At 38.4% G+C, this 25,644-nt stretch overlaps 2 protein-coding genes across 10 annotated transcripts in view; one reads left to right on the top strand and one right to left on the bottom strand.

The window, feature by feature from the left end:
- Positions 1-1,994: 1,994 nt before the first annotated feature.
- On the top strand, positions 1,995-2,801 carry tssk6 (testis-specific serine kinase 6; the record flags this gene model as incomplete). The annotated part of the gene is made up of 1 exon (XM_081384829.1): positions 1,995-2,801. The coding sequence occupies one exon, from the start codon at positions 1,995-1,997 to the stop codon at positions 2,799-2,801; it is 807 nt and encodes a 268-aa protein (XP_081240955.1).
- Positions 2,802-7,965: 5,164 nt separating this feature from the next.
- Positions 7,966-25,644, bottom strand: part of gatad2ab (GATA zinc finger domain containing 2Ab) — a 32,557-nt gene continuing 14,878 nt past the window's right edge. For 6 of the 9 annotated variants that reach the window (XM_081385260.1, XM_081385259.1, XM_081385266.1 and 3 more), the window contains 10 exons: positions 18,967-19,225; positions 14,901-15,030; positions 14,659-14,787; positions 14,482-14,553; positions 14,294-14,404; positions 14,011-14,205; positions 11,922-12,186; positions 11,414-11,844; positions 11,110-11,329; positions 7,966-9,874 (listed from right to left, as the gene is read on the bottom strand). In XM_081385260.1, the coding sequence (XP_081241386.1) occupies positions 9,741-9,874; positions 11,110-11,329; positions 11,414-11,844; positions 11,922-12,186; positions 14,011-14,205; positions 14,294-14,404; positions 14,482-14,553; positions 14,659-14,787; positions 14,901-15,030; positions 18,967-19,225 (1,946 nt within the window). In that variant the 3' untranslated portion in view covers positions 7,966-9,740. Of the gene's footprint in view, positions 9,875-11,109; positions 11,330-11,413; positions 11,845-11,921; positions 12,187-14,010; positions 14,206-14,293; positions 14,405-14,481; positions 14,554-14,658; positions 14,788-14,900; positions 15,031-18,966; positions 19,226-22,553; positions 22,809-25,644 lie in introns of those variants that run through there. The other 3 variants (XM_081385261.1, XM_081385267.1, XM_081385265.1) reach the window with 2 other exon arrangements.

The following is a 25,644-nucleotide window of genomic DNA, read 5'->3' as shown; positions in this document are numbered from 1 at the left end:
ACCGGTCTACTGTAATGTTAGGAAAAGTATCTGCATTGTTTTTCCAGACAGAGCTGGTGCCATCCTGGGCCGGGTTTCCCGATAACGATGTATCTTATCTCTTAAGAGCGCTTTCTACGTGCAAAGTTACGAACGCTCGCAGCAATTCCACGAGCGTTTCCCAAAAATGCACTTAACATGAACGCGCGAAAACGCGCTCTACGTGCTACTTAAGAGTCGCTGTCCATTCGCGAAGTGCTGAAATATAACCTTATATGGAATCGTATTCTGAACGTTTAACCTACTAATTGCCATCTGTTGTGGATTAGCAATCAAGACAAGTATATATAAAGCACCAACAGGCGGAGGCACTGACAAAATGACAAAAAAAAAAAAAAAAAAACACGAAAAGATACCTTTCAAAAAGATGAAATTAATGTCCTTTTAGAGGAGATAGAGCGAAACAAAGATGTATTTTTAACAGATTTAAAGGATTTCTTTTATTTATTTATTCATTTAATTTTGATTAAAAGGATTAGATTCAATTATTTCTATTTTTTTGTTTTGTTTTCTGACCTTTTCAATTATTTAATTTATACATTAATTTAACCAACAACAAAAAAGAGTAATAAAGTAAAAATAAAGTGTACAATAAAGTACAATCAAAACCTTATATTATAATCACATACATTTGAATAAAGTTAAAAGTGTAATCTGCCGGTTGTCCTGCAGGTGTCCTCATAAATCTTCTTACGATGCACTTGACTTGGGGATGTACGATTACTCCAGAGCACTCGTAGATCTACGAAGATTTTCAAGTGCTACTTAAGATACGATGCTTTTGGGAAACAGAAGATCAGTCGTACGATCGTTTTTACGATCAATTTAGGCTTACGATGCTTTTGGGAAACGCAGCCCAGGATTATGAGCACACATTGTACCATCCCTTCAACTGACACTGAGGCAAAAACTTTTTTACAAGCAACGTAATTTAGGTATTCTAATGATCATTTTTTTATTACGATATATGTAATTCGTTGTTACGACGACGACTTATTTGTTCCCTTGTTTTAATAAATCGTGGACACGTTGTTGAACTAATTCCCTCCATTATTTTGATTTAACGAATTACAACGTGGCCACAATATAGTAAAACGAGCGAACAAATTAGTAAAACGTGCTGAGGTATTATTAGTTCGTGGCCACGAAACAATATTCGCCAATTCCCAAAAATATAGGTCTTAGCATTCACTATTTAGCCTAAGTAATAGTTTCAGCATATTTATTATGCACCAACTGTTATCAACTGTTTTTCTTACCTGTGAAGATAACGTTAGCTCTTCAGTGAACGCCGACAGATTTGTAATGTTATTCCTTTTGCAACAAAATCGCCGTTTTAGTTAACGTTTTGGACTTTTAACTAGCTATACCACTGTCCCATAAGTGAATAACGAACACTGGACACTTACAAATTAAATATTTTATTTTAAACGTGTAGGCTATTTTAACGAGGAGGTAAGCTTCTTTCTTCTTCTTCATTCAAAGGGCAAATCATAAAATAACACACTTCATTACGGCCTCCTGCTGTTAGCCTAGACTCTCCAAGCTCCTCTCCCCAGTATCAAAGCAATTTTTAATAAGCAGGAAAAATGTCCGACTTTAAACAAATATCCACTTAGGATGTTTGCGTTGTAAGAATGTACAGGGAGACTTTAGATTTAAAGACGGTGTCTCGTTAGGCAGTGTTTTCTCAGTCAAATCATAACATTTCCTATTGATTCAATAGAACGCGTGAGCTCACTAGGGAATACCAATACGGCGGCGCTGTGGCGTCACTGTTTATGACGTCATGAGCTATCCAGTCATTTTATAGATCAGTGGGTGTTCCATTATGACGTCACAGAATAGAATGCTGTATGAATGCCAATGCCTGTTAATAGACACTTTGCAGCAAAGGTGAGGAACGTGATCCAAACTCAATTCAAGGTTTCTAAACTCCTGTGAGATATACAACCATGCCTGTTGATAACATTTTGAAATCCTTGGGCTACAAGTTCCTCTCCACGCTTGGTGAAGGCAGTTTTTCCACAGTCAAACTCTACTCCTCTCAGAGGCACCGCTGTAACGTGGCCATCAAAATCATGGACCGTAAAAAGGCCCCCTTGGATTTCGTCCAAAAGTTTATGCCAAGGGAATTGTCAATTTTAGGACAAGTGAAGCACGACCACATTGTCAACATGCACGAAATTATCGAGATGCCCGGTAGGCGAGTCGGTATTGTGATGGAAGCTGCTGCAAAAGATCTCTATCAGAAGATAATTGAAGTGAATCGTATCCCAGAAGACCAAAGCAAAACCTTGTTCTCTCAGATAGTCAGTGCTCTCAGCTACCTCCACCAGGCAGACATCGTCCACCGGGACCTCAAATGCGAAAACATACTGTTGACAGCCCAAGAACAGATAAAGATTACAGACTTTGGTTTCGCCCGCAGATGTCAAGACCCATCAGAGCTCAGTAACACCTTCTGCGGTACTGTAGCCTATTATCCACCAGAAGTCATGATGAGAAGGCCGTATGACCCAAAGAAGTATGACATATGGAGCCTCGGGGTGATTCTATTCTGCATGGTGACTGGACAGTTGCCGTTCGATGAAACCAGTCAGTTTCGACTTCTCCGTCTTCAGCAGAAACCTCCGGTTTATCCGGATGACGTTGCTGTTGGGGAACCGTGTCGGGACTTCATCCGTACTCTGCTCCAGGTTGATCCTTCCAAACGTCCAACCATTCAAGAAGTGGCAGAACATCAGTGGCTGAAGAACTAGAGCTAATAAAAAACAACTCCGTGCTAACTTATTATTATTATTATTTTATTTTATTATTTCATTAACTGTCTTTACTGCTGAAAAACACAAACAGTTTGCTAGCTTGTCATATTTTGCTTGCTTGCTACATTAAAATAATTAGTAAGTAATGTTAGCATTTCGTTTTATTATTCGTCGGATGATACATCTATTTAAACTCATGTTTATATATGTAGGCTATTTACCTTTCGCATAATTAGGAAAGTAATGTTTACAGTATCACTTTGCAAGAATGTTCATTTGTTAAAATTAATGTATTAACATGAACGAAACATTAGTAATACATTTGTTACTGTATTTGTTCATCTTTGTTAACGCTAGATTATCAAAAAAATGCAGCTGTTGGTTCGTTAGTTTGTTCATGTTAGTTCACAGTGCTTTTAACAAATGAAACATTGGACTGTAATAATGTATTAGTAAATGTTAACATTAACAAAGCTTAATAAATGCTTTAGAAGTGCAGTGTAATGTTTCTTAATTCAGTAAAGAAACAGTTTTGTAACAAAACTTATCTTTTATTCACTTTCAGGTCGCGAGCAGGAACAGCAACAACACCTCCACTCTACTGCTTCTCAGTCTGCATACTCTACCGGTAAGTGTAATGCCTCTGACATCTAATGGTTAGTTTCTGTACTCACATCTACAACTACACTATCACTACATCCCCTTTCCATTAGACGTAAAGAACAAGTTATTGTTATTGTTCTGTATTGGAAGTGTTTCAGATGTTGTTGTTGACTCTGCACAGTCTGTGTCACCTGTATATGGATCCAATAGTACTGTCTCTTTTGTTTTCAACAGACTTCTCCGATTTCTCCTCAGGATTTGACCATCCTGACAGTGTAAGATCTTGGCTTCACCTCCTCCAGGACTGTGGCTCTTTTAGTCCAGGTACTGCAATCCTCAAGTCTTACCCTGGATTTCCACCAACTGCGGAACGGCTGCGGATCGGCTCCGTGCTTCAATGCTCACCAGGTCCGGATTTGTTGCGGAACGGCTGAGGCCATGACTGACAGCTGAAGTCACGACGACCCACGAGATCTCGTGAATTCACCTATGATCGCACGATATAAGTGCTGAATTGCTGCGGAGCTCTCCGGCATCCGGCAAAAATAGAAGCTCTGCGTATCTGCTCCGGAGGGCTGCGCATCGCCGGAGTCGGAACGCAGCCGTTCCACAGTCAGTGAAAATACACACATACCCCTTTTCCACCAAGGCAGTGCTGGTGCCGGTTCGGAGCCGGTGCATTTCGACAGCCAACCGAAAATTGTTTCAAAGCGGCACCAACTCTTTGCTGGACTAGAACCGTTCTTTTACCACGTCATGCTCAAGTCGGGGGCTGGGGGCAGAGTTATTGTCGAACTTCTTCTCGAATGTAACCTCCATCTATAGTAATCCAGACAAGCAGCACAAATGTGTTCTAAACGTCTTCTTCTGACCCCAATATAGGATCGCAAAGCAAGGAGAAACATTTGCAGAAAGACGATGTAGTCCACCATTGTAATTGTTATGTTTGAATTTGGCGCAAGCGTTTCTAGGAAAGCTAAGACGTAGCCTGGCAACGTACACAGTGATGCAACGACGTCGTTCGCTGGGCTCTCTAGTCAGTGGAAAAACAAACAGGTTCTGAGAAGGTTCGCAAGTTGAACCAACTTTGAACCAGCACCAGTTCCGAACCAGTTCTTTTTTGTTGGAAAAGGGGTAACATTGACTTTAATGGAAACCTATTGACTCCGCCGCCGTTCCGGAGCGCATCCGCAGCCGTTCCGCAGTTGGTGGAAATTAGGGGTTACTGTGTCATTTTTGGAGAGTGGTTCTAGGCTTTTTGATGCCTTGTCATAATTCGCTTTTTGTCTCCGTTTCAGGTGCTTTTGTTTTCTTTTCAGATATTTGTTCTTGTTTGGTGTTGCTAAGCAAGGAAGTGTAGTTCGTAATCTGCGCCCCATTCATGAATTCTGCAGGGGAGACACCGTGTTCTAGTGGAGCACGGTAATTCAGCAGAGCTAAATAAGGATCTGATTGGCTGTCCACTGCTTTCTTGAGTAGTAGCTTCCCTATGTGTACTCCTTTCTCTGCCTTTCCATTTGACTGTGGATATAATGGGCTCGATGTCACATGTTAAAAAACCCATATTCCTCAGCAAACTTCTGGAAGTCTTTGCCACTGTAGCACGGCCCATTATCACTGCAAAGCACCTGCGGAATGCCGTGTCTCGCAAAGATGGATTTTATGTAGCAGCAGATGTATTGGGAAGCAATGCAATCTCTGGATAGTTTGACAGATAGTCTATAACAAGCAAATAGTTTCGTCCATCCAGGAAGAATAAGTCAGTCCCAACTTTCTGCCATGGTTCATCTGGTGGATCAGTGATGATCATTGGCTCCTTCTGTTGCTTAGCATGATGCTTCAAGCAAGTATCACAGGTTGACACCATCCTGTCGATGTCTGCGTTTATTCCAGGCCAATAGATTGCAGTTCTAGCCCTTCTTTTACATTTTTCTGCTCCAAGGTGTCCCTCATGCAGTTTTTTCAACATTTCTTGTCGCAGTGACTGAGGGATAATGATCCTGTTCTGTCTCAGCAGAAGCCCTTTGACAACACTCAGCTCTGTTCTGATGTTGTAGTACTGGGCACATTCTCCCCTAGGCCAACCTTCATTCAATGTGTAATGAATTCTCAGTCCACTGCAATTTGTTTGAGTTTTGCATCCCTGACTGGAAGAGCTTCAGCTACCATGTTCACATGCCGAGTCAAATCAGCCTCTGTGGAACTTTCACATTGTCCACTCTGTTGCCAGAACTAGATACTTCCCTTGAGTGTACATTAGCTCCATATCATACCTCTGCAGTCGCATCATCAGTCGTTGGATTCTTGGAGACATTTGATTCAAGTTCTTTTTAATGATGGCTATTAATGGCTTGTGATCTGTCTCTGCCACAAATGTCGGTAAGCTGTACACATAGCTGTGAAATCTCTCCACTCCATACACCAAACCCAGGCACTCTTTTTCTATCTGTGTATCGACACTCAGACGGAGTCATCGTTCGAGGCATGTGCGACTGGCCTCCAATTCTCTCCCTCCGCCTGCAGTAGAACTGCACCCAGTCCATCTTTGGATGCATCTGTCGAGATCTTTGTCCTCTTTGTTGGGTCAAAGAACTTCAGCACAGGCTCTGTAGTGAGGAGAGTCTTTAGTCGTCCCAATTCTTGTTCATGATCAACTGTCCATTTGAAATCGCCGGGAACACTTCCCATAAATCCTGATGTACTCGTTACATCATAAGAATGGCGTCTACGCTAATATTAGTCTCTCTGTTTATCCCGAGGTTTACCGCAGTCCGCCGGATCCAGGGCGTATCCAGATCTGATGAAGAACCTGCGCCTGGACTGCGACAACGCAGTCCTGAAGTGTCAACTAGTCTATCCCCTTTGAAGGCCTCCTTCCCTTCACCTCTCTACAGATAAAGCATTGTCAGGATAATTCCGGTTCGCGTGGCTACGCGGAAGTGATAACAATTCTGTATTATAAATTTTAAGGCCAGACAAGTAGTATGTTTAGGGTTGGTTTGTAGGGAAGGACTATAGACTGAACTCGTAATACGCATGTGCATGCCATCAGCGTTCTCACTGGTTTGCGCTTTTGAATTTTGCGCAGAAAGAACTTAAGAGTTTTCTGTTAAAACGGTGTTATGTTAGTGGCCCCTAAGTTAATAACTAATGATCGTTGTGACGGAAGTGAATCAATCAAAACTAACTTTAGCTGGACAATAAGCTGCTATAAACCCAAAACAATCTCTGTTACTTTAATTTCCTATTATCACTGTAAAGCCGCTTTGGAACAATCTACATTGTTAAAAGCGCTATATAAAATGAAGATGACTTGACTTTACTTAAACACCAGACCAGGACAAACTATCTGAGATTACTTCGAAGAGAGGTTTGGAATTCCACAGTGCGTGGGTGCTATCGATGGTTCTCACATCCCTATATTAAATACCAATGAGATTTCCACAACAGAAACAGATGCTGTACACTGCACAACTTGTGTGAATTGTACATGGACGGATTTGTGCCAGAGGTGTGGTGATCGTGATAAAGATGCTCAGATGCAAGAAGTGCTCTGCAACAGTTGTTCATGCAGCAGCAATCATTTTAAGTTGTTGTTATGGTGTGTTTGTTACAAATAAAATATTTGAAATGAAGATTTGGCATAACCCTGTTTTGAGACTTGAATACAATTATTTATCCTAAATGGTACATGGTTACATCAGACAATATCAGATCAATAATTAACAGGCATACAGATAGAATACCGCAATGTTTTTTTTTAAATAACATACAATTAAACAATCTTCTCACTACTTTTAAATTAAATCAAAAATACCCGACTCTTGTCTTTTTTTAATTGCAGTTGTAAGTATATGTCTGTTAAGATGTTTTTAGGTATGGTCACATAAGATATTTCTGATATTTGAATAGGACCTTATTTGCATCTCACCAACTTCTAATAGGCGGATATTACAGAATACAAAAGATGCCCATCAGACAGCCATTTAAATAGTGTGCCCACCAATAAGAAAATTGCAGAAAAACAGCCACTGAGTATTTAGATAAGAGTGTCATAATCTGTGAATTTCATGGACATCAATCATGATTGAGGAAAATGATCAGTTTTATTGTTTTGGGAGAACAGTCTGAGGCTGAATATCCTCAAGCAATGGAGAAACTCGTAAATTGCTCTAATAAGAATGGTTAGGAAAGGTAAGTGGGTGACCAAAGTCTGTCTTTTAATGGCCCATGAAGATAGTGATATCTAGAGAGCAAAGTGGCCAAATGACAATATAATGATCACAATGGTCGCTATGATTTTGTACGGTTAGAGCTATTCAAATTTATTAAAAAATTCTACTTTTCCATTCTACTTGAACATAATGGCAACATGAGTAAATAATTGGAATTTTTATTTTATTCCTTTGAAACTTTCATCTTTATCCCTCATAGCCCTTTCATTCATATCAAATGACCTACACTGACTAAAAGCTTTCACATTGCCCTTCAAACACATTAAATTAATTCAAATTAGAATCTATTTTGGGGGGGGGAAAAATACACCCACACAACAGATGAAACTGGTTAAAATTAGTTTTTATTATAATTATTAGCTGACAGAGCAGAAACAGATGAAAAAAAAAAGTTTTTTTTGTATGTTTTTTTTTAACAATTCATAAAAGAGATGCTACAAAATGGCAGCATCCCGGGGGAAATGGAATGGTGTTAGTTGTCAGCAGTAATCAGAACAACAGTCAGCTTTTGTGTCCGAAACACAACGCAGGCATTCCAGATCACTGAACGGATCATTCCGAGAAAAGAAAAAGATGAATCGACTGAAGCAGACCTTACTTGACGTGTTTGTTGTACTGCGATGACTAAGAACCCGAGCTGTAGTATATAATATAACTGCTAAAATACAGAGCGTACTGCTAGCAAACCAAATCGGATGAAAGGAAAATAAGAGATGGTAAAAACAACATGACCACCACCTGACAGGTAGGACTCTGTTTCATTTAGCTAAGATTGTGTGCTACATTCAATAAGCAGAAATGCTTTCAACCCAAACATTTCCTTTAAGGAAAGATAAAGCCGTGACTTAAGCGGTACGACTTCCAACAGGATCTAAAATGGTATAGACGGGACACAAACGAATTGTGCTTTAGACAAAAAAATCATAAAAAAATTGCATTTATACACCCTAAATACAGTCCAATCTTAAATTCACAACCCTTTGAAGCTATTTGGGAAGGAGCTAACAAGATTTCCTTCATCTAAAGTGACATTTATAAATAACACAACATCCAAATATTACCTAGATGCCGTTATAAGAAAGCCTAAGGGGGAGCACATCACAACGGTAACAAAGTGTAACGTAATATATCAATTGTTCCTGTAAGAAAAATAAAAATGAGCTACCGTCAGACTCATCTGATTAACAAATCGCACAAACATGAAGGTCTAGTAGTAGTAGTCCTGTTGTGGCTGCTGCTTTTTGTTAGTTACGTCCATCTCTGTAACCATCCCTGATGCACAACTCTTGGTTAAATGTCTTTTAGAAGCTTACGAAGAAAAAAAGAAACAACCCAAAGTATTTAAAAACACACACACACACACACACACACTACACCAGCAGATGTATAACCACCTCAACAGTATAACAATTCCTTAAACTTGTAGCCTTTAAAAAAGGCCATTTTGAAAAGGGTGGAATGAGTCCACAGTGAAGCTAAAAACAAAACAAAAAAAGCAATGTATTGACATCAAATACACAAACATACACTTTCATATCTGTTCATGAGACGCTGTGGGGCAGAAATCGTAGCTGAAGTGATTGGATAGCATGGTCCACAAAAAGCTCAATCCGTGGCGTCACGCAGGATCTCTCCGGTCCTGTGTCCTCCACTTCCTGTGGGTAAGTATGTCCATGAGGCTCTGAAAACGCTGAACGGAGGCTTTAGTTTCACATAATGGAGGAATTTCTCCACCTGGAGGGCCGTAAATTGAGAGTTGTGGGTGATATCGCCACCATGGATGTGTATTAGATCACTAAAGCCCATTGGGTAATGGAGAAATTCAGTAGATGGATACAAAGGCCTGTAGAAAAGGTCCTTGTGTCTCCTTGATCTCTGATCCCGGTACAGTTCTTCTCTAGGATACTTGCCCTATGGGGTCTTACCTTAGACTGTACAACTAAGGGTCTCGGAACGCAGGAGAAATAGAGAGAAAATATAATATTTTTTTTATTTTATTATTGCTTAAGGGCTGGTTGTCTGATACTGATAACCGACCAGATGTCCAACAAGACAGGACTATAATTGTGTGGAAATTTAGGGCGATTTGATCAGGGCACTACTTCCATGTGTTTGCCGTTTGGGAAATGGAGCGGGAAGGGATCATGTCCAAGAGGTACTCTCGCTGACGGTCCACCGGAGACGTCGTCCTGTGCACGGACAGACTGGGGTTGACATAAGCCATGGTGACACCTGTCGGGGGGGAATGTGAAGTGGTTAATGATTATTCATTTCGAAAAGTTGACCAAATACATATCTACAAGATTTTTTTGAACAAAGATCATTTGAAGACTGTTAATGACAAAGCTAGCTTTGCCTTTCAAAACAGGCTTGTGAGGTAACAGTGTTGACAGTTTGATATTTACCTAGCAATTACTAGCCCTTTGCTAAAGGTCATGACACTACAAGTTGTTTATTAGAAAAACAACTGCTGATATTTTTTACCAATACCCATTTTTTCCAATAATCAATTGTTTACTATGCAAAATTCATGATAACAGGGTTGAGGAATTTAAGATTTTCAGTTTAACATACCTAATAACGCAAGAAAAGGTACAGAAAGGAAAAATGTACGCATCCACAAAGAGTGGAAAGGATGATGCCATTTGAGTTTTTAATGAATTGAATAATACTGAATTTTAATAAATCGACAGTTGTGATGGGAACAGGGTTGACCTTTTAAGATCGTCCACTTCTTACACATTTAATAATGTAAGATAAAAAAAAACAACATTTTTTTAATAATCAAAAAGTACCAAACGAAAGGATGATGTTATATGATGGTGTTTGATTCATTGAAAATCACAGATTTTTAAGAACTGATAGTTACGATGGTAACAGGGTTGCAGTTAGTGATAAAAAGACGTTTACTTGTCCATGCAAAGTTGAAAGGATGTCATGACATGATTGTTTTTGAATAATCAAATAATACAGAACTGTAATAATCAATAGTTATGATGGTAACAGAGTTGACTTAAAATTGTCAATTCTTTTACATACCAAAAAATGTAAAAAATTAAATAAAATACAATAAAAAAAGTGATTTACTTATTAAAAGTATGATCATTGTTAAAATTCTGTACTATTCCGTTCATCAAAATACCAAAAAAAAAAAAAAAATTATGAAAGGTTTTGATCCACTATAAATGTTGACTACAGTATATATATATATATATATATATATATATATATATATATATATATATATATATATATATATATATATAAAATAAAATATACTGGATTTTTGTGTTAAGAAAAATGTCACATGTATGTTGACGGGCACTTTTGGCCCATTTTTGTATGTTTGCCCTTTGCAGTATCAATCAGCTACTGTACACCAAAAAAGGTGCGCAGATACAGGAAAAGGATACAGGAAAAGAGGAGACAGGAAGGGGCAGACACTTTTTTAAGTAGGCATCATCTACCTGTGGTGCCGCTGTTCTGTTTCCTCCAGGTATTGGTGTTGGGGTTGCTGCTGCTGGAGCCCTTTTCCCCCGCCCTCACGGCATGCTTACCTGGCCTGCTGACCAGCGCTGCGGCCGTGACGGCGTTCTGGAGCTGAGAGGACGTGGAGAAGCTGTGGCTCACCCCGCGTGCGCCCGCGCTCACCGCCTGCTGTATGCTGCGGGACAGCTGGCCTGGAGTCTGAGGGAGGGGAAAAAACATGTTAAAAATCAGAAAAAAGCTATGTTATGGACGCACACCAGCCGAGCTAGGAGTATCCATTACCTGCTTAGTGGTGATGGTGTGGTAGCGACCGACCGTTGTCCCTCTGTTGGTCTGCTGGGCCAGCGACGTGCGCACCTGCTTGTACTGCTGAGACACCAGCACGTGTTCGGATTTAATCACCGGCGAGGATGAGGAGGACGAAGATGAGGTGGTGGTGGTCTTGGAGACGGGCGAGGAGGAGGCCTGCTGTAGGATGCGCTGCTCGATCTCCTGCTCCTGCTGAAGGGCTTTGACGAATGCGGCCTTCAGGCGGCTGGTGTGCTCGGCCTTCAGCACCTTCTTCTGGTTGGAGCTCATGCAATGCTCACACAGGATGGAGCCGTTGCTTTTCTCCTGCCTCCAGCGAGACGTGAAGTCTGTCTGGCACTGGGAACACTTAAAAGGCTCCTTGAGTGCCGGGGTTGATGCAGATTCAGTCTGCGGCTGCTTACCTGGAAAGAAAACAAGTGACAATATAGCATGGCATAGTTTCACAGCTCATGCATGTGCTTTTCTAGGCTGTACCCACTTTTAGCCAGTGTGTCTAGCAGGTTCTGCACCACCATCTCCAGCCCCACCAGGTAGATGAACTCATTATTGGCTGCCGAGGGCAGGAAATTGAGCTCTGGTGCTGGAGGTTTAGGTGGTGGGATCTCAAGGAGGGTTTTCTCCAACTGTTTCCGTAACGCAAGTTTGGCGGCGGCCTGCCGGCTGGCGGGAGAGTCATTGGAGTTGACAGTTGAGGTGCTGCTGCCCAGACCGGACTGAGAGGTCTTCAAACCGGTTGAAGAGGCCTGGACATGAGAAAACAAGACGGTGAGATGATTTCTAGAATATCAGTTCATAAAGATAAATTTGATGTTGTACACAGAAATATACAAAATATCTTTCATATTGCAAGCATTTTTGTTCTTTCATAAAACCTTTTGTTCATAGCATACTTCATGAAGTATATATATTTTTATTATGGCATTTATATTTTTATATATATATATATATATATATTAGAGGTGGGCATAGATTAATTTTTTTAATCTAGATTAATTTTGAAATTAATCTAGATTAATCTAGATTAAAATGGCTCATTTGAATTCTGCCGAAGGCATTTAGAATATGTGTGCTACCCAAATAATGACTATAAAAGTAAGTCTTTGAGAACGGGTTTCTCAAGTCAGGTGGCGCATTAGACCAGGGGCTCATCTCCTGTTTCCAAAATGCATCCCAAACTGCTTGAGAAAGCTGTTCTACTCACTGTAAAAGGTTACTACTTACTACTAAATTTAAAATGAGAATATTGTCTAACTGATGTCTTTTCAGTTAAAAAGAAACACAACAACGATTCTTAAAATCGGGCGCAGACAGAGATTATGTTCTACACCACTCAGATATATTGGGAATAATACGCGCGCGCTGGTATTCAGTGATATGTTTCGTTTTGAATTTGAGGTGGTAGAACGGATAAGTCACGTTTTAACTTACCGAACTGTTACCTCACACACTCTGATATAGTTTGCTGCTGCTCGTTGCACCGATCTTTTTCACCAGTTTTCACTTTCAGCTGTGTTACAGTGTTTACTTAAGATGACGACGAATATGATGCGTTGCAGCCGGGTGTTCCTCGCGGCCGCGGGTAGATTGCGTCATCATAGCTTGTGTAGCTTGAGCCAGCTCCGAACCCAACTTGGAGAATAGATTAACGGCGATATTTTTTTTATCGCGCGATAAGAGTCTCGCGTTAACGCCGATAACGGCCCACCACTAATATATATATATATATATATATATATATATATATATATATATATATATATATATATATATACACATATACATACACACACATATATATATATATATATATACACACACATATATAGTTTGTATAATATAGCTACTATATCTAAGCATATAATAGCAAAAAATTTAAATTATAAACTTTTATATGCCGTATTAAATATAAAATGTATATATGCATATATCACACACACACCAAGTTATAGTAGCTTTGTGTACGTACAATAAAATATTTATATACAACATAATACATCTCTCTCTCTCTCTCTCTCTCTCTCTCTCTCTCTCTCTCTCTCTCTCTCTCTCTCTATATATATATATATATATATATATGTTTATATATACTAGTAAATATTTATATTTAGTAAATACAAATATTTACTAGTTTTTAATATTATAATTAAAATAATGTTATAAAACGTATAACAATGTATACAATTATAAAAAGTAAAAATGTAAATTTTCTAATACTATAATAGCAAAAATGTATATTAGAAATTGTATATGCTTCTAATTAGTAGTTTAATTAAAAAAAACAATATTATTAAAAATGAATAATCAATAAAATAAATGTATAAAACTAAATATTTTAATATTATACTTAAATATTACTAAAAATTTAATTAATATACTCATTAGTAGCTGTAATTGTAAAAATACAATATAAAATATTTATAAATGCACCCATATAATATAAAACACACATAAATATTAAAATATTATTTATAAACAATTAGCGTAATAAATATTTTTACTGCATCTACTAATATTACTGTAATAAATCTATAATAACTGTAAATCAACAGCAAGTGAATGACAGTGACCTGTGAGACCAGGACGTTTGTGCCGCCTACACTGGCGACCCGGATCAGGCCCTGCTGAATGATCCTCTGGCCCTGCACCTGCACACTGGGTACAGAGGTGCGCGCGCCCAACAGGAGAGGAGGAGGACCAGACCCCGAGTGCTGGTGCTGCTGCTGCCGTAGGGTCGCGATCTGCTGCGGGGTCACTGCAATGGGCTACAACACACAAACGGCAAAGAAAAGGGATTCGTTTCAAAGCTAAAGGCGTTTCTTTTTTTTTAAAGATAGAAAAAACTATGCATACCTGTGAGCCTCTGACTAAGGGTGGCATGACTACGGAGCCGTGCTTGGAGACCTGCGCTCCACCTCGAACCAGAGGAGGAGGAATGACTGTCCCTGAGTTTCGGTTGGAGACCTGAAATCAACCCTTGTATTTAAGTCTCAACAGTTCAACTCGTAAAAACATGTCCTGTGTGACTGAATGGCACTGACCTGAAGGGGTCCTTTAGTGGATGAGATGCTGCCCCTGACGAGAGGTGGAGGAGCAGCCACAGAATTGGTTGACTGCAAAGCAGAAAAGGTCAGTTTTATACCTCAACTGGATTCGACTAGAAAGGCATTATTTGTTGTTGTGTTCTGTTCATCTTACGTTTCTTTTAAATCCGTTACCTTTTGCACAACGTCTTTTTGTGTCTGACTCTGCCGGAGTTTCTTCAGCAGGACGAGTTTGGCCTCCTGTAGACGCAGTTCTTCTTGCAGCTGCTTTATGATGTGCTCCCGTTCTGCCGGGCTGCTTTTCTGCACGTGCCACGAAGAAGGAAAGTCACGTTAGCGAGTGAACGGGGCGTTTAAAGCATGAAGTCTGTGAGCAAAACTTGATAAGTCGCATCAAAAAGACATGACATTGTTACCATTAGCATCTCGGTATCTGTCTTCTTAAAACTGTAGCTGACCCCATTCATACAAGGACTAGAAGGCTCATTGTCTGACAAAACAATGACATCATCATCTGGCGTCGAAGGTCGCTCTTTCTTTATGTCGCTGAGAGAGACAGACGGGAAAACATGAGTCAAGGCTGAAAACATGACGTTAAATACCTGAATATTCAGACTGTGAAGTACATAGAGCAGAGTACTTCATCCCACAATGCAATAAACTTTCTAGACTCATTGTTTGCTCACACTACCAAAGAGTTTTATTAAAAGCTGGATTAAATATGCTAAATATCGTCTTTATTATTTTGTAATCAAAACTGGATTAAAACTACTAAATATTTACTTTATTTTATATATTAATAATAATGGTAATAATAACAATTATTACTATTATATAAAAGGAAATATTTTGCATTTATAATCCATTTATCATAATAATTTTAAGTTTGTTATTATTAGTTTATTATTATGATTTCTTTCCTCCAAATATTTTCTTTATTTTATATCATAAAAACCCAACAATGATTATTATTAAACAAAATAAAAGGAAATATTTTGCATTTATAATCAATTTAGTATTATTATAATTATAAACAATTTATGTTTGTTATTATTTTCTTTATTCATTATTTCTGATTGTATTTTTAATTTCTTTATTTTCAGAGATAACTACAGGAAGCCAACATGCTGATTTACATCATGACAATGTAGTGTACTATTGTTTGAAAAGTTTAGCATTGTTTGACATTTACAATTTTATTTGTCTGATTATTTACAATAGTATATATTTACATATTAGAAAACTAAGTATGCAGTATATAATATATACTAATGGCCCACTGCTCCTCACCTAAAGCTGCATTTCCTGCACTGCCCACTAGAGGTCGTCCTATGACCTCTGTTTGCACATTTGTAAAAAAAAAAAAAAAAAAAAAAACTCTTCAAGGAAGTGGCGCAAGAAGTTTTAGAATGTCTCTTGACACATTAATTAAACATTTTCACGGTTAGATTAAACACAAGCTGCCATAAGGAGCAATACGAGAGCGGTGTCACGTTGACGACTTGTAAGGACAGTAGTGCTGTACCCAGAGTAGGTCTACGGCCCCTCCTGAGGGACGATAGAGGAGGAGGAGGAGGAGGAGGAGGAGGAGGAGGGGGATGGCTAGCATCCAGGCTATTGTGTGTACTCCGTCCTCAACTTTCACTTCAGACAGGGTGCTCGCATATCAACAAAGACACCCTCTTTCATGCTTCTGCTCCGGCCACCGATAGGAAATCTGCTGCTTATAGGATAAGGGTCAAGTACTAAACATATCGCAACAACACACTCGTCAATAGTGAAATTGGCTTCTTGGGAGGCAACTGTAGCAACTGCTTTTTCTGAAGACAGCAAGTTAATGTTTTCCCACTGACAATGCTAGGGTGTTCTAGGTTGTTTTTAGGCCTTTGTTAGGGTTTTCTGAAGCTTATTCCCCAAATCATTCTGGTCCCTAGATATGCTTGAAGTTCCCTTATACCGAATTTTGTTTGTGCATTTATATCGCTCGCTAAGCTTAAATTGTAAAATTGCCTCCTGAAGTAAGAGCATGCAAAAACACATACTCACATGTTTGTATGCTAATGTGATGCTAATGTGTTGTTTCATGATATAGTGTTCTAGGCTGTTGTTAGGGTGTTGCTAGGGTTTTCTGAGTGGATGCATAATGGCCTAAGACTAAAAATTAACTCTGGTCCCTAGATATGGTTGAATTTCCTTAGTACGTACTTTTTTGTGCATTTTATCACCCTCTAAGCTCAAATGTGCAATTCCAATTGCCTGAAAAAGTTGGGAAAGTAAAGTATGCACACTTCAGAATCTTGCCTGAAGTTGCCTACTATATAGTAGGGAAGTATGCAATTTCGGATGTCTTTATTCCCAAGTCTCCAAGTCATACTGGTCCAGTTTCTTCATACTGTTTGTTTGTTTGTTTGTTTTGTGTGTGTGTGTGAGTGAGTGAGTGAGTGAGTGTGTGTGTGTGTGTGTGTGTGTGTGTGTGTGTGTGTGTGTGTGTGTGTGTTTTATTGCCTACAAAGCTAAAAATTCAGATTCCCTCAAAGTAACGGCACACAAAAAGCTGCACATTTTGACGTATCTCATTTCTCAACAAGTGTGGCAACAAGCACTGTACCCTTTTCCTCAGGCAGCAGACGAGATGAGGAAGAAGGGTCAAGTAAACGTTCCTAAAGTATGGCCCATTCAAGTAAAAGGACAGGAAGAAACAAAACACATCCATGGGCAGCGCTTCAGTTTCCTTAAAAGCAAATCGACCAATTAAATCAATCCGTCAAAACACAACAAGCCCAAGTTTACTGGAACCACTGAGGTTCTTCATGGGAGTTTATCTTATGACGTGCACAACCAGAATTTCGCTAGAAGTGACTTTATATCACTTCCTGTGTATTAACCAGCACCAACAAGATCACGTGATGCAAGAATTTCCCTCAGGTCACATGACTCACACCCTCCCTTTTCTTTAACTGTTCCTGGCAGTGTGGAAACCATGGCAACGGCCGGTTCAAACCAGTTTGTGACATAGGCCTCGTTTTGCAAAGTCAGTCAGGGTTCAGGTACGACGGGGAAAGTGCTTCGGACTGCTGCTTCTTTCTTTTTTGAAGTGGGGCAGCGTGCCACCCGAGGGAAGACCGACGTGCTGAGCAAGCGCATACTCGAGCGTGGTCTTTGGGAAGAGTTGAGCATATGACGGTCGTGTTTGTGGAGTGTGACATCTTTCAACTCAACTTTCTGCCCCTCCCCCATCCCGCATGGCATCAGGCCACCTCCTTTGTCCTTTATCATGAGCTCGACTCTGCTTCATCGCAACTTCTGTTGCTTTTTACATTAATCATGCAGTCACAAACAAATAGGAATTGCCTTCAGTTTATCATGCAATGAGTTTAACAATCAAAACAAACTTTGAGACTAACTATCAAGGTGCATTATTTGCCATTTGGAATATTTTTTACCATTTCAAGATCTTTTTTTATTATTAATGGATTCATGGTCACTTAGCAACCAATGCTAAAAACCATTAAGAATAGCTTTGCAACGGCCCTGGCAAGTTTTATTTAGAAAAACGCAAGAAATCTACTTTAATTAATCTCTTGAGAAGAAAATCATCATATTAGAATGATTTCTGAAGGATCATGTGACACTGAAGACTGGAGTAATGATGCTGAAAATTCAGCTTTGATCACATGAATAAATTACATTTTAAAAAATAATTTTTTTAATTGCAATAATATTCAAAATATGACTGTTTTACTGTATTCTTGATCAAATGATTGCAACCTTAAGCCACAAGTGAATTCTTTTTTAAAAAAACATTCAAAATCAACCTGACCCTAAACTTCTGAATGGTAGTGTTAATTATTAAACTAGAATAATAAATTCTGCAAAAGTTGTTCATTCATAAAAATTATTGAATTAACTAATGCTATTTAATTGAACCTTGCTGTAAAATGGTACCATATTAATATTCAAACGTTCCCATTTATGCATTTAGTCTTTTATCTGCATCCCTTAACTTCAAAAAAAGAAAAATCAAGTAAAAAAGTTATTGCACATGTTTTTTTGCATGGTTTCTGACTTTTTACATCCCAAGTTGTTATTTTTCAATGTTGGACCAAATTCGTGGAATTCAAGTTAAACTCGAATCGTACGCATGGTATATAAACAAGGCCTTAAAACCAGCAAAGCAAGAGCGGCAACAGACTGAACTCGGGCCGTTCTCTTTTGCATCTACTTGATACCTTGTTTACTTTGCATTTAGCAGATGCTTTATATTCAGAACTACTAGCAGGAAGTCTCAGCGGAGCAGCCTGAGGTTAAAAGCCCTCGGCACGAACACAAAAGAGAAACGGCAGGACCAAGATCACGCTAATTCTCCAGTTCACAGGTCACGACTACCTAAGACCCGTTTTGGTGTCAGCAGCTTTGTTATTTCATTAAAGGAGTTTTGGGAATAAACTCCCAAAACTCTCTTGTGTTCGACCTGTGGTGTACCTCTTAGATGTGCTCATGTCCACAGGCTCGTCGCTGGTCTGGACCTCCACCTTGATGGTGGCCTTCACCTCCCCAGCCCGCAGCATGTTAGCCATCTTGTTGGCCTGTTCACTTTTGGTCTTCAGTCCATCTACAGCTCCCAGTTCTCCTCTCTCCAGCTTGACCTTCTTCAAGTCGGCCTCCGAAGCAGGGGCATCTCGCTCCAGAGCCCGCTTCTGACTACGAGTCTGACGCACCGCCTCTTCCGACATCTTCTCACCTGTAAAACAACAACACAGAGTCAAGCATATTCAGACTATTATATTATATAGTGTCATTTGTCTTAATGACAAATAATATGTACACACAAGTGCTAAACCAAATGAATGCATATTTTACACAATATTTGGTCAATTCACAATTGTGCTTTTTTTCAACAATATTGATAAACTTAGTAAATGATAATATGTAGAGAGCGTTCACACAGGTGTTAAGTGGCGTCCACACAGGATGTGAACTGGATCATCTGATGCCAATACAATACAATGACTAAAAACAATATCTATATACATGTATATGATTGATGATTTTCCCATTTGTTGAGATTGAACTCACAATTTATAGGTGAAAAAATATTTTAGAGTAGAAATGTATATTTTCACTTTAGAAAAATCCTTTTTTTTTTAAAACCATGCATTTCCAAGCCTGGAAACTACAATTTCCAATATTTCCACCAGGATTCTTAGGAACATCAAATCTAAGTATTTAACAAAACACTCCTTTTTCTTGATGCGTCAACTTTAAACTTGTTTGAAAAATCATTTAAAACAATTAAATTGTTCAAGTGACTTTAAAGACATTTATAATGTCTTCTATTTCCAATAAATGCTGTTCTTTCGAACTTTGAAATCTATCACTAATACAACATTATACCATATCAAGGACCCAGATTTCACTCTAGGACAATAAATAATTTTCGTACTGATAGCCAAGAATTCAACACATGAAACATCAAACCATGTTTATCTCACTGATCCCATATTGAAAAACAGAATAAACTGATATAAAAGGAATAAATAGGCCTATGCACGAAATTTATTTCACCTAATTAACAAAACAAGAGTAGACAAGTAGTGTATGCTGAGTTTCGGTTCATGTTTGTGACGCGCTCCACGAAAAAGAAAAACGAAACAGCAGAAGGCACATCCTGTTTGTTTTGTTTATTTTACAAAAAGCATATGGTTTTGTTTTTATTGTGAGATTAATACACAAATAAAAGTAAACCGTTTCGAATGGTGTCTTACTTTATCCACATGACCATAAATGACGGATGCCTCACGCGCACAACTTTGTGCTAACTTGACATCGCAGGCTGTTCATTATCAAAATAAAATAGTCAACCAAACATAAAAAGTTACACTGTGCTCAATTTAAATAAGTACATTAATACTTTATATCGTCACCTTCCTAAAATAATTGCCTAAATAATTTTTTCAGGTTTCTCAGAAAACACAAAAAAACTGAACCTAACTTCAGAAGCCGAGTAGATTTTCGTTCTTCTTGATGCAACTGCCATCTTGAAAAGCTTGTAAAATTGGTAAAAAGTCTCATTGTCTTTTGACTTAGGCAAAATAAAACAGCCTAAGTCACACTCTTGACATAGGCCATTATACTACAGGGGTAGAAATGCATGATCTGTTCAACTGAGGATATGGGCGATTTTACCAGAGATGGCCAGCATCATGAGATGACGACTTATGCAAAAAAATTATTTTTGTCAAAAAATGACTCAGGCAATTATTTTAGGAAGGTGAAGATATTATAAATTAATACTAAATTAGTCCTCAGTACAATCTGTGCATGTGAAGGATGATGTTTTATGTCGATACTAATACGCGAGTGAGGTACAAAGCCTAGTTTTCAAAATAAATAAGTTTAGCATCCAAACACATCGCGAATGTAAGCATTTGGATTTGTGCCGAATGAGAGAGGCTACGTGAGCCCAACGGCGGTTTCAGTTTTACTTTAAATGAATTAGTTTTGGCTTAAGTTTATATAGCCACTTATATTTTTCATTCTTGTTCTGTTCTGAATAACGCTACATTTAAAGCTACACTGTGTAGGATTTTCTCCCATCTAGCGGTGAAATTGTTTATGACTACCAACTGAATATTACTTTCTAGCCCCTCCCATTCCGAGGGCGTTTTAACTCCTACGGTGGCGTATTATTTCAAATCTGCCGGCAGTCGCGAGTAATCTCCCCCTCGCATTCGTCACGGTGCCACTGAGTGTCAAAACGCGAAAGGCGAAGCTTGAATTTCCAGGTATGTCCCTCTTTGGCTAATGTATTTTCAAGATGGAGGCGCAACATTGCTTCCGCCATTCGAGCGACTCGCTCGTATGTATTCTAAATGGCAGATTCTACGCTTACGAGAATACTTGATTAGTTGGTAGAAGTAATTACACATTAATGAGCACATATCATTTTGAAAGAACAAAGTGTTTTTTGTTAAGAATCAACTTAAAAAATTACACAGTGTAGTTTTAAAGGATTTTTTGTGGAGTGAGGGGAGCTTAAATAGCCTATCATAATGTTTATAAAGTTTGTAAACATTTCGCTTTATTTATCGGTATTTTACATTATTTCTGAATGTAATAATATAATGTGACAAATGTGGCTGTTTTTTTCCTCTAAAAAAGCGCAATTTTCTGTGTATCGTATTTTTTAACCATGCAGCCAAAAATTACTTGAATTACTTTTTAAACCATTAAATAGGAATGCACCATTATTAAAAATTTTACCGATAATGATAACCAATAATTCTTTATATTTGAAAGTTGAATTAAATCCTAATTTTTTTTTTTTTTTGAGAGCCTGATTTAAAAAAAAAATGTCTCCCCATTAAAAGCCATGACCCAAACACAATTATGATCTCATTATAATTTGATGTAGCCTATAAGACTTGCACTGCACTTAACCTTATTTTCCTTTTTGAAGTGATTTTAATCATATTTCAAGCAATTCAAAAGCATCATGGTGAACAGTGCGCATCTGAAGTGTCTCAGCTGAAGGAAATAATCCATTATTTATCAGCTTTAACATATCAGCCAAATTTTCTTACCGGGCCGATATTGATAACATTAAAAATGAACATGTATCGGCCGATACCGATATGGTGGCCGATATATCGTGCATCCCTACCATTTAACATAGTATTAATTCGTAAAAATTCTTACTGTTGGTTAACGGTTGACCAGTTAATCATGAGCATCCCTAACTTTAAACAATTACTTGCATTTGACATGATTTTTCCTTGTTAATCCTTTCAGAACAGATCTGCTCCCCTATTTTGGGTCACGACCGGTCGAGAATTACAGGTATATGAGGATGTTTGTAGTACCTGAGCAAGACAACTCAAACAACAGTTTTTAAAGTGGCATTTCTTAAAGAGAGGCCACAAACAGGAAAGCCAATCGCACCAAGCAGAAGCCTGAATTGTGCCAGGCCGTGAGCTTTAAAACATGCATTCAAACCCCAACAGCCACTTTACAGGAAGCAAATCCATCATTTGGGAACATCAAGGCACATACGAAACGTGCCGACCTACCTGTCTTACATATGATATCAGCCATCTGATAGCAAGACAGCTGACTCAACACCCAGGCCTGCTCTCATCTGCCATGACATCACTAGGGCTCCACATGACCCTTCCCAAGATTCCATGGGACACATAAAGCATTTCCCCTGAAAACCAGTTTGAACCGGTTGGCGGACGCAGCCGAGAGACTGAAGCAGGTTTTTAACCCTTTCAGAGACTGACTGGCAGTGAATGCGGCCACACAGACGCAGGAGTTTTGCCAGTGGGGGGAAGGGCCGCACGCATTCCAAAACACAAGTCTTTCAGAGATGAGGAGGAAGTGTCCGCCCCTTTGTTGCTCGCAAAATAACAACCGCCACAGTGGTCTCGACAATAAAGGTAGTCAATAAACCAAACGACTTTAAGAGCACATTTGATCATGTTGATCCAAACAGGCTTATGCAAACTGCAGGATCTGATAATCTTAATCCTTGAAATTGAAAGAGTTTCGGTGTCTCGTGATCCATGACTTTCACATTTGTTTGTGGTTATCAAACAAGGATTTTTAGAGATAGCACTCACAAGTTAAAGGTGATGAAATATTTTTAGAGTAGAAACGTATATATTCATTACAGGTACTTTTTCCAAGGCTTTATTAAGCCTGGAAACCACAATTTCTAATATTGCCAAGATTCTGAAGAACATCAAAGCTATGTAACAAACAAAAAACTCATTTTTATTGATGTATTAACTTTAAACAACTTTTCCATCATGAATTGCTTTACTGGACAGAATTGAATTGGCCAGTAATTGAATAATCCGATCTTTAAAATGCTAATAAAAGTAAATGATCCTTTTCTTACAACACTATGGTGTCCTTGAGTCAAACTTGCTCAAAACTAATGAAATAACTGACTGTAAAGATATTTATATTGTTACTTAAATAAACGCTGTTCTTTTGAACTCTCGATTTATCAAAGAATTTTAAAATGAAATGTATCACGGTTTCCACAAAAATATAAATAAGCAGCACAACTCTTTTAACATTAAGCATCAAATCAACATATTAGAATGATTTCTGAAGGATCATGTGACACTAAAGACTGCAGTAATGATGCGGAAAAATTCACAGGAATAAAATACATTTTAAAATAGAAAATATTTCACATTATTACTGTTTGTACTGTATTTTTGATCAAATAAATGCAGCCTTGGTGAGCAGAAGAGAAATGATATTACAACCGTATTAAGTAACTGTACTGTTCAATTCCCTGTCTTCTGAAAGATCCACACTAACGTTTAAAGTAGCTTCTGGTCAATTTTTTTTTTTTTTAGGGTCACAGATATAATCGTCCATGTAAATGAACACTGGACAGGGCTCTTAAAAGTAGGTCACCAAACCTGTCAATGTATACTGTCAGTTAGAAATGCAGTCAGCCGAGCCCATTGCACAATCACATGTCCATCAGCAAGAAAATCATTAGCTTAAAGGAGTCTTTGCTGTCCATTATAAACATATGACAGTAAAAAAGTACATACTAAATCCCAAATGATCTCCAACTAAGACAAAGTGAAGCTTTAAAAAAAAGAAAAAAAGAGAAGCATTTCACCACTTAATGTCATACTGAGAACCGGACTGCCATGTTTTCATACTGAGCGACCAGTTGAGTCATACACAAGCCACTTGTTCTGGTTAGGAAATGGATGCTTGTCGCTAAAGCTGCAGACACGTGGCTTGCACAGCCTCATGGGAAGCGGATGGCATCATATATATGCAACACTCGTGCCTCAACAACAACAAGTTTTGAAATGAAGAATCCAAACCCTTTTTTAAAAAGAATCAAAGGTTGTCAACCTACACATTTTCCTCACTTTCATATAACCGAAGCTTAAAACGAACCACAGTGTGACGCTAGACAGGAAGCTTAATATTTTAATATCAACAAACAGTTTGCAGAGGATTATTTATACATCAGTGTTTGGGTTTTATTAATCGGATTGAGACGTCATGTAAAACCATTTGCCACATAAAGGTTTTATCATTTGTTTGTTTACTAACAATTACAGTGAGGAGATACTCATATCTCGGTGACGTCTGCATTCGATAAAGCATACACGGCGGTGTAATGGATTGTCTTGAGCTGTGTGAAAAACATGTCTGTTCATGCAACGCCACGACGAGCTGGGAGCGCGGTGACTATCCTCATGGGGTCTTCTGATGTAATGACCGCCCTTAGGGCGCAGGCCGAGCAAGACAATAGGAGGCATCGCTAGTGCTATACAACAACACAGCATGGCGGCAACACAACCCAAACTGGATCGGTACATCCAGCTGGTCAACTATAAGGACGACCCGCTGGCCCAGAAGAGACAAAATTGTCACTTGACCTACTGGAACTGTGCACGTTTGATTTTCAGTGACAAATTCTGCTTGTGGAACTTATTAAACTTGTCATCTAGGTAAAATTATCAAGCTGGTTGACATCAATAAGAATAGGCTAAAATTTTATTTTTATTTAAAAATAATAAATAAATGCATTTAAATTAAAATCTATTCTTTGTACAGAATATATGAAGCATTTGTGAAAGCATATGTGAAAATGTATAAAAAAAATATTTAATATAAAACCTATAGGCCTGGTTTCACAGACAGGGTTTAGATTAAGCCAGGATTAGGCTTTAGTTCAATTAGGACATTTAAGTAGCTTTTATAAACGTGCCTTGGAAAACATTATTGGTGTGCATCTTGAGACATAAACTCACATATTTTAAGATATAGCCTATCAGTGCAAGTTGCTTTCAGTTAAAGCAACTCAAACATGCATTTTAGTCTGAGACTGTGTAGGTGACGTATGTGTGTGTTGCAAAACAAGTTGAAATCTGAGCTACTGTTATTAAATCCTTATCAAATTACTACGAATTTAATGGATTCAAATCAAGTTTAATGATCCACGAATATGCAAATTAGCCCCATTCGGTCCACTTTACTGTAGTAAATGCTGCACAATGGCAAGTGGAAATACTGGTTTAATTCAGCCATGTATGTTTGAAACAAACTGATTCAGAAGAAGAAGTGGAAGAGTGAATTATACAGGCTCGTCTACAAGTCAACTTATCAGAA

This window comes from Scardinius erythrophthalmus, assembly GCF_964197995.2.
Source record: "Scardinius erythrophthalmus genome assembly, chromosome: 14".
Taxonomy (NCBI): Eukaryota; Metazoa; Chordata; class Actinopteri; order Cypriniformes; family Leuciscidae; genus Scardinius; species Scardinius erythrophthalmus.
This window is presented reverse-complemented; position numbering and strand designations above follow the sequence as displayed.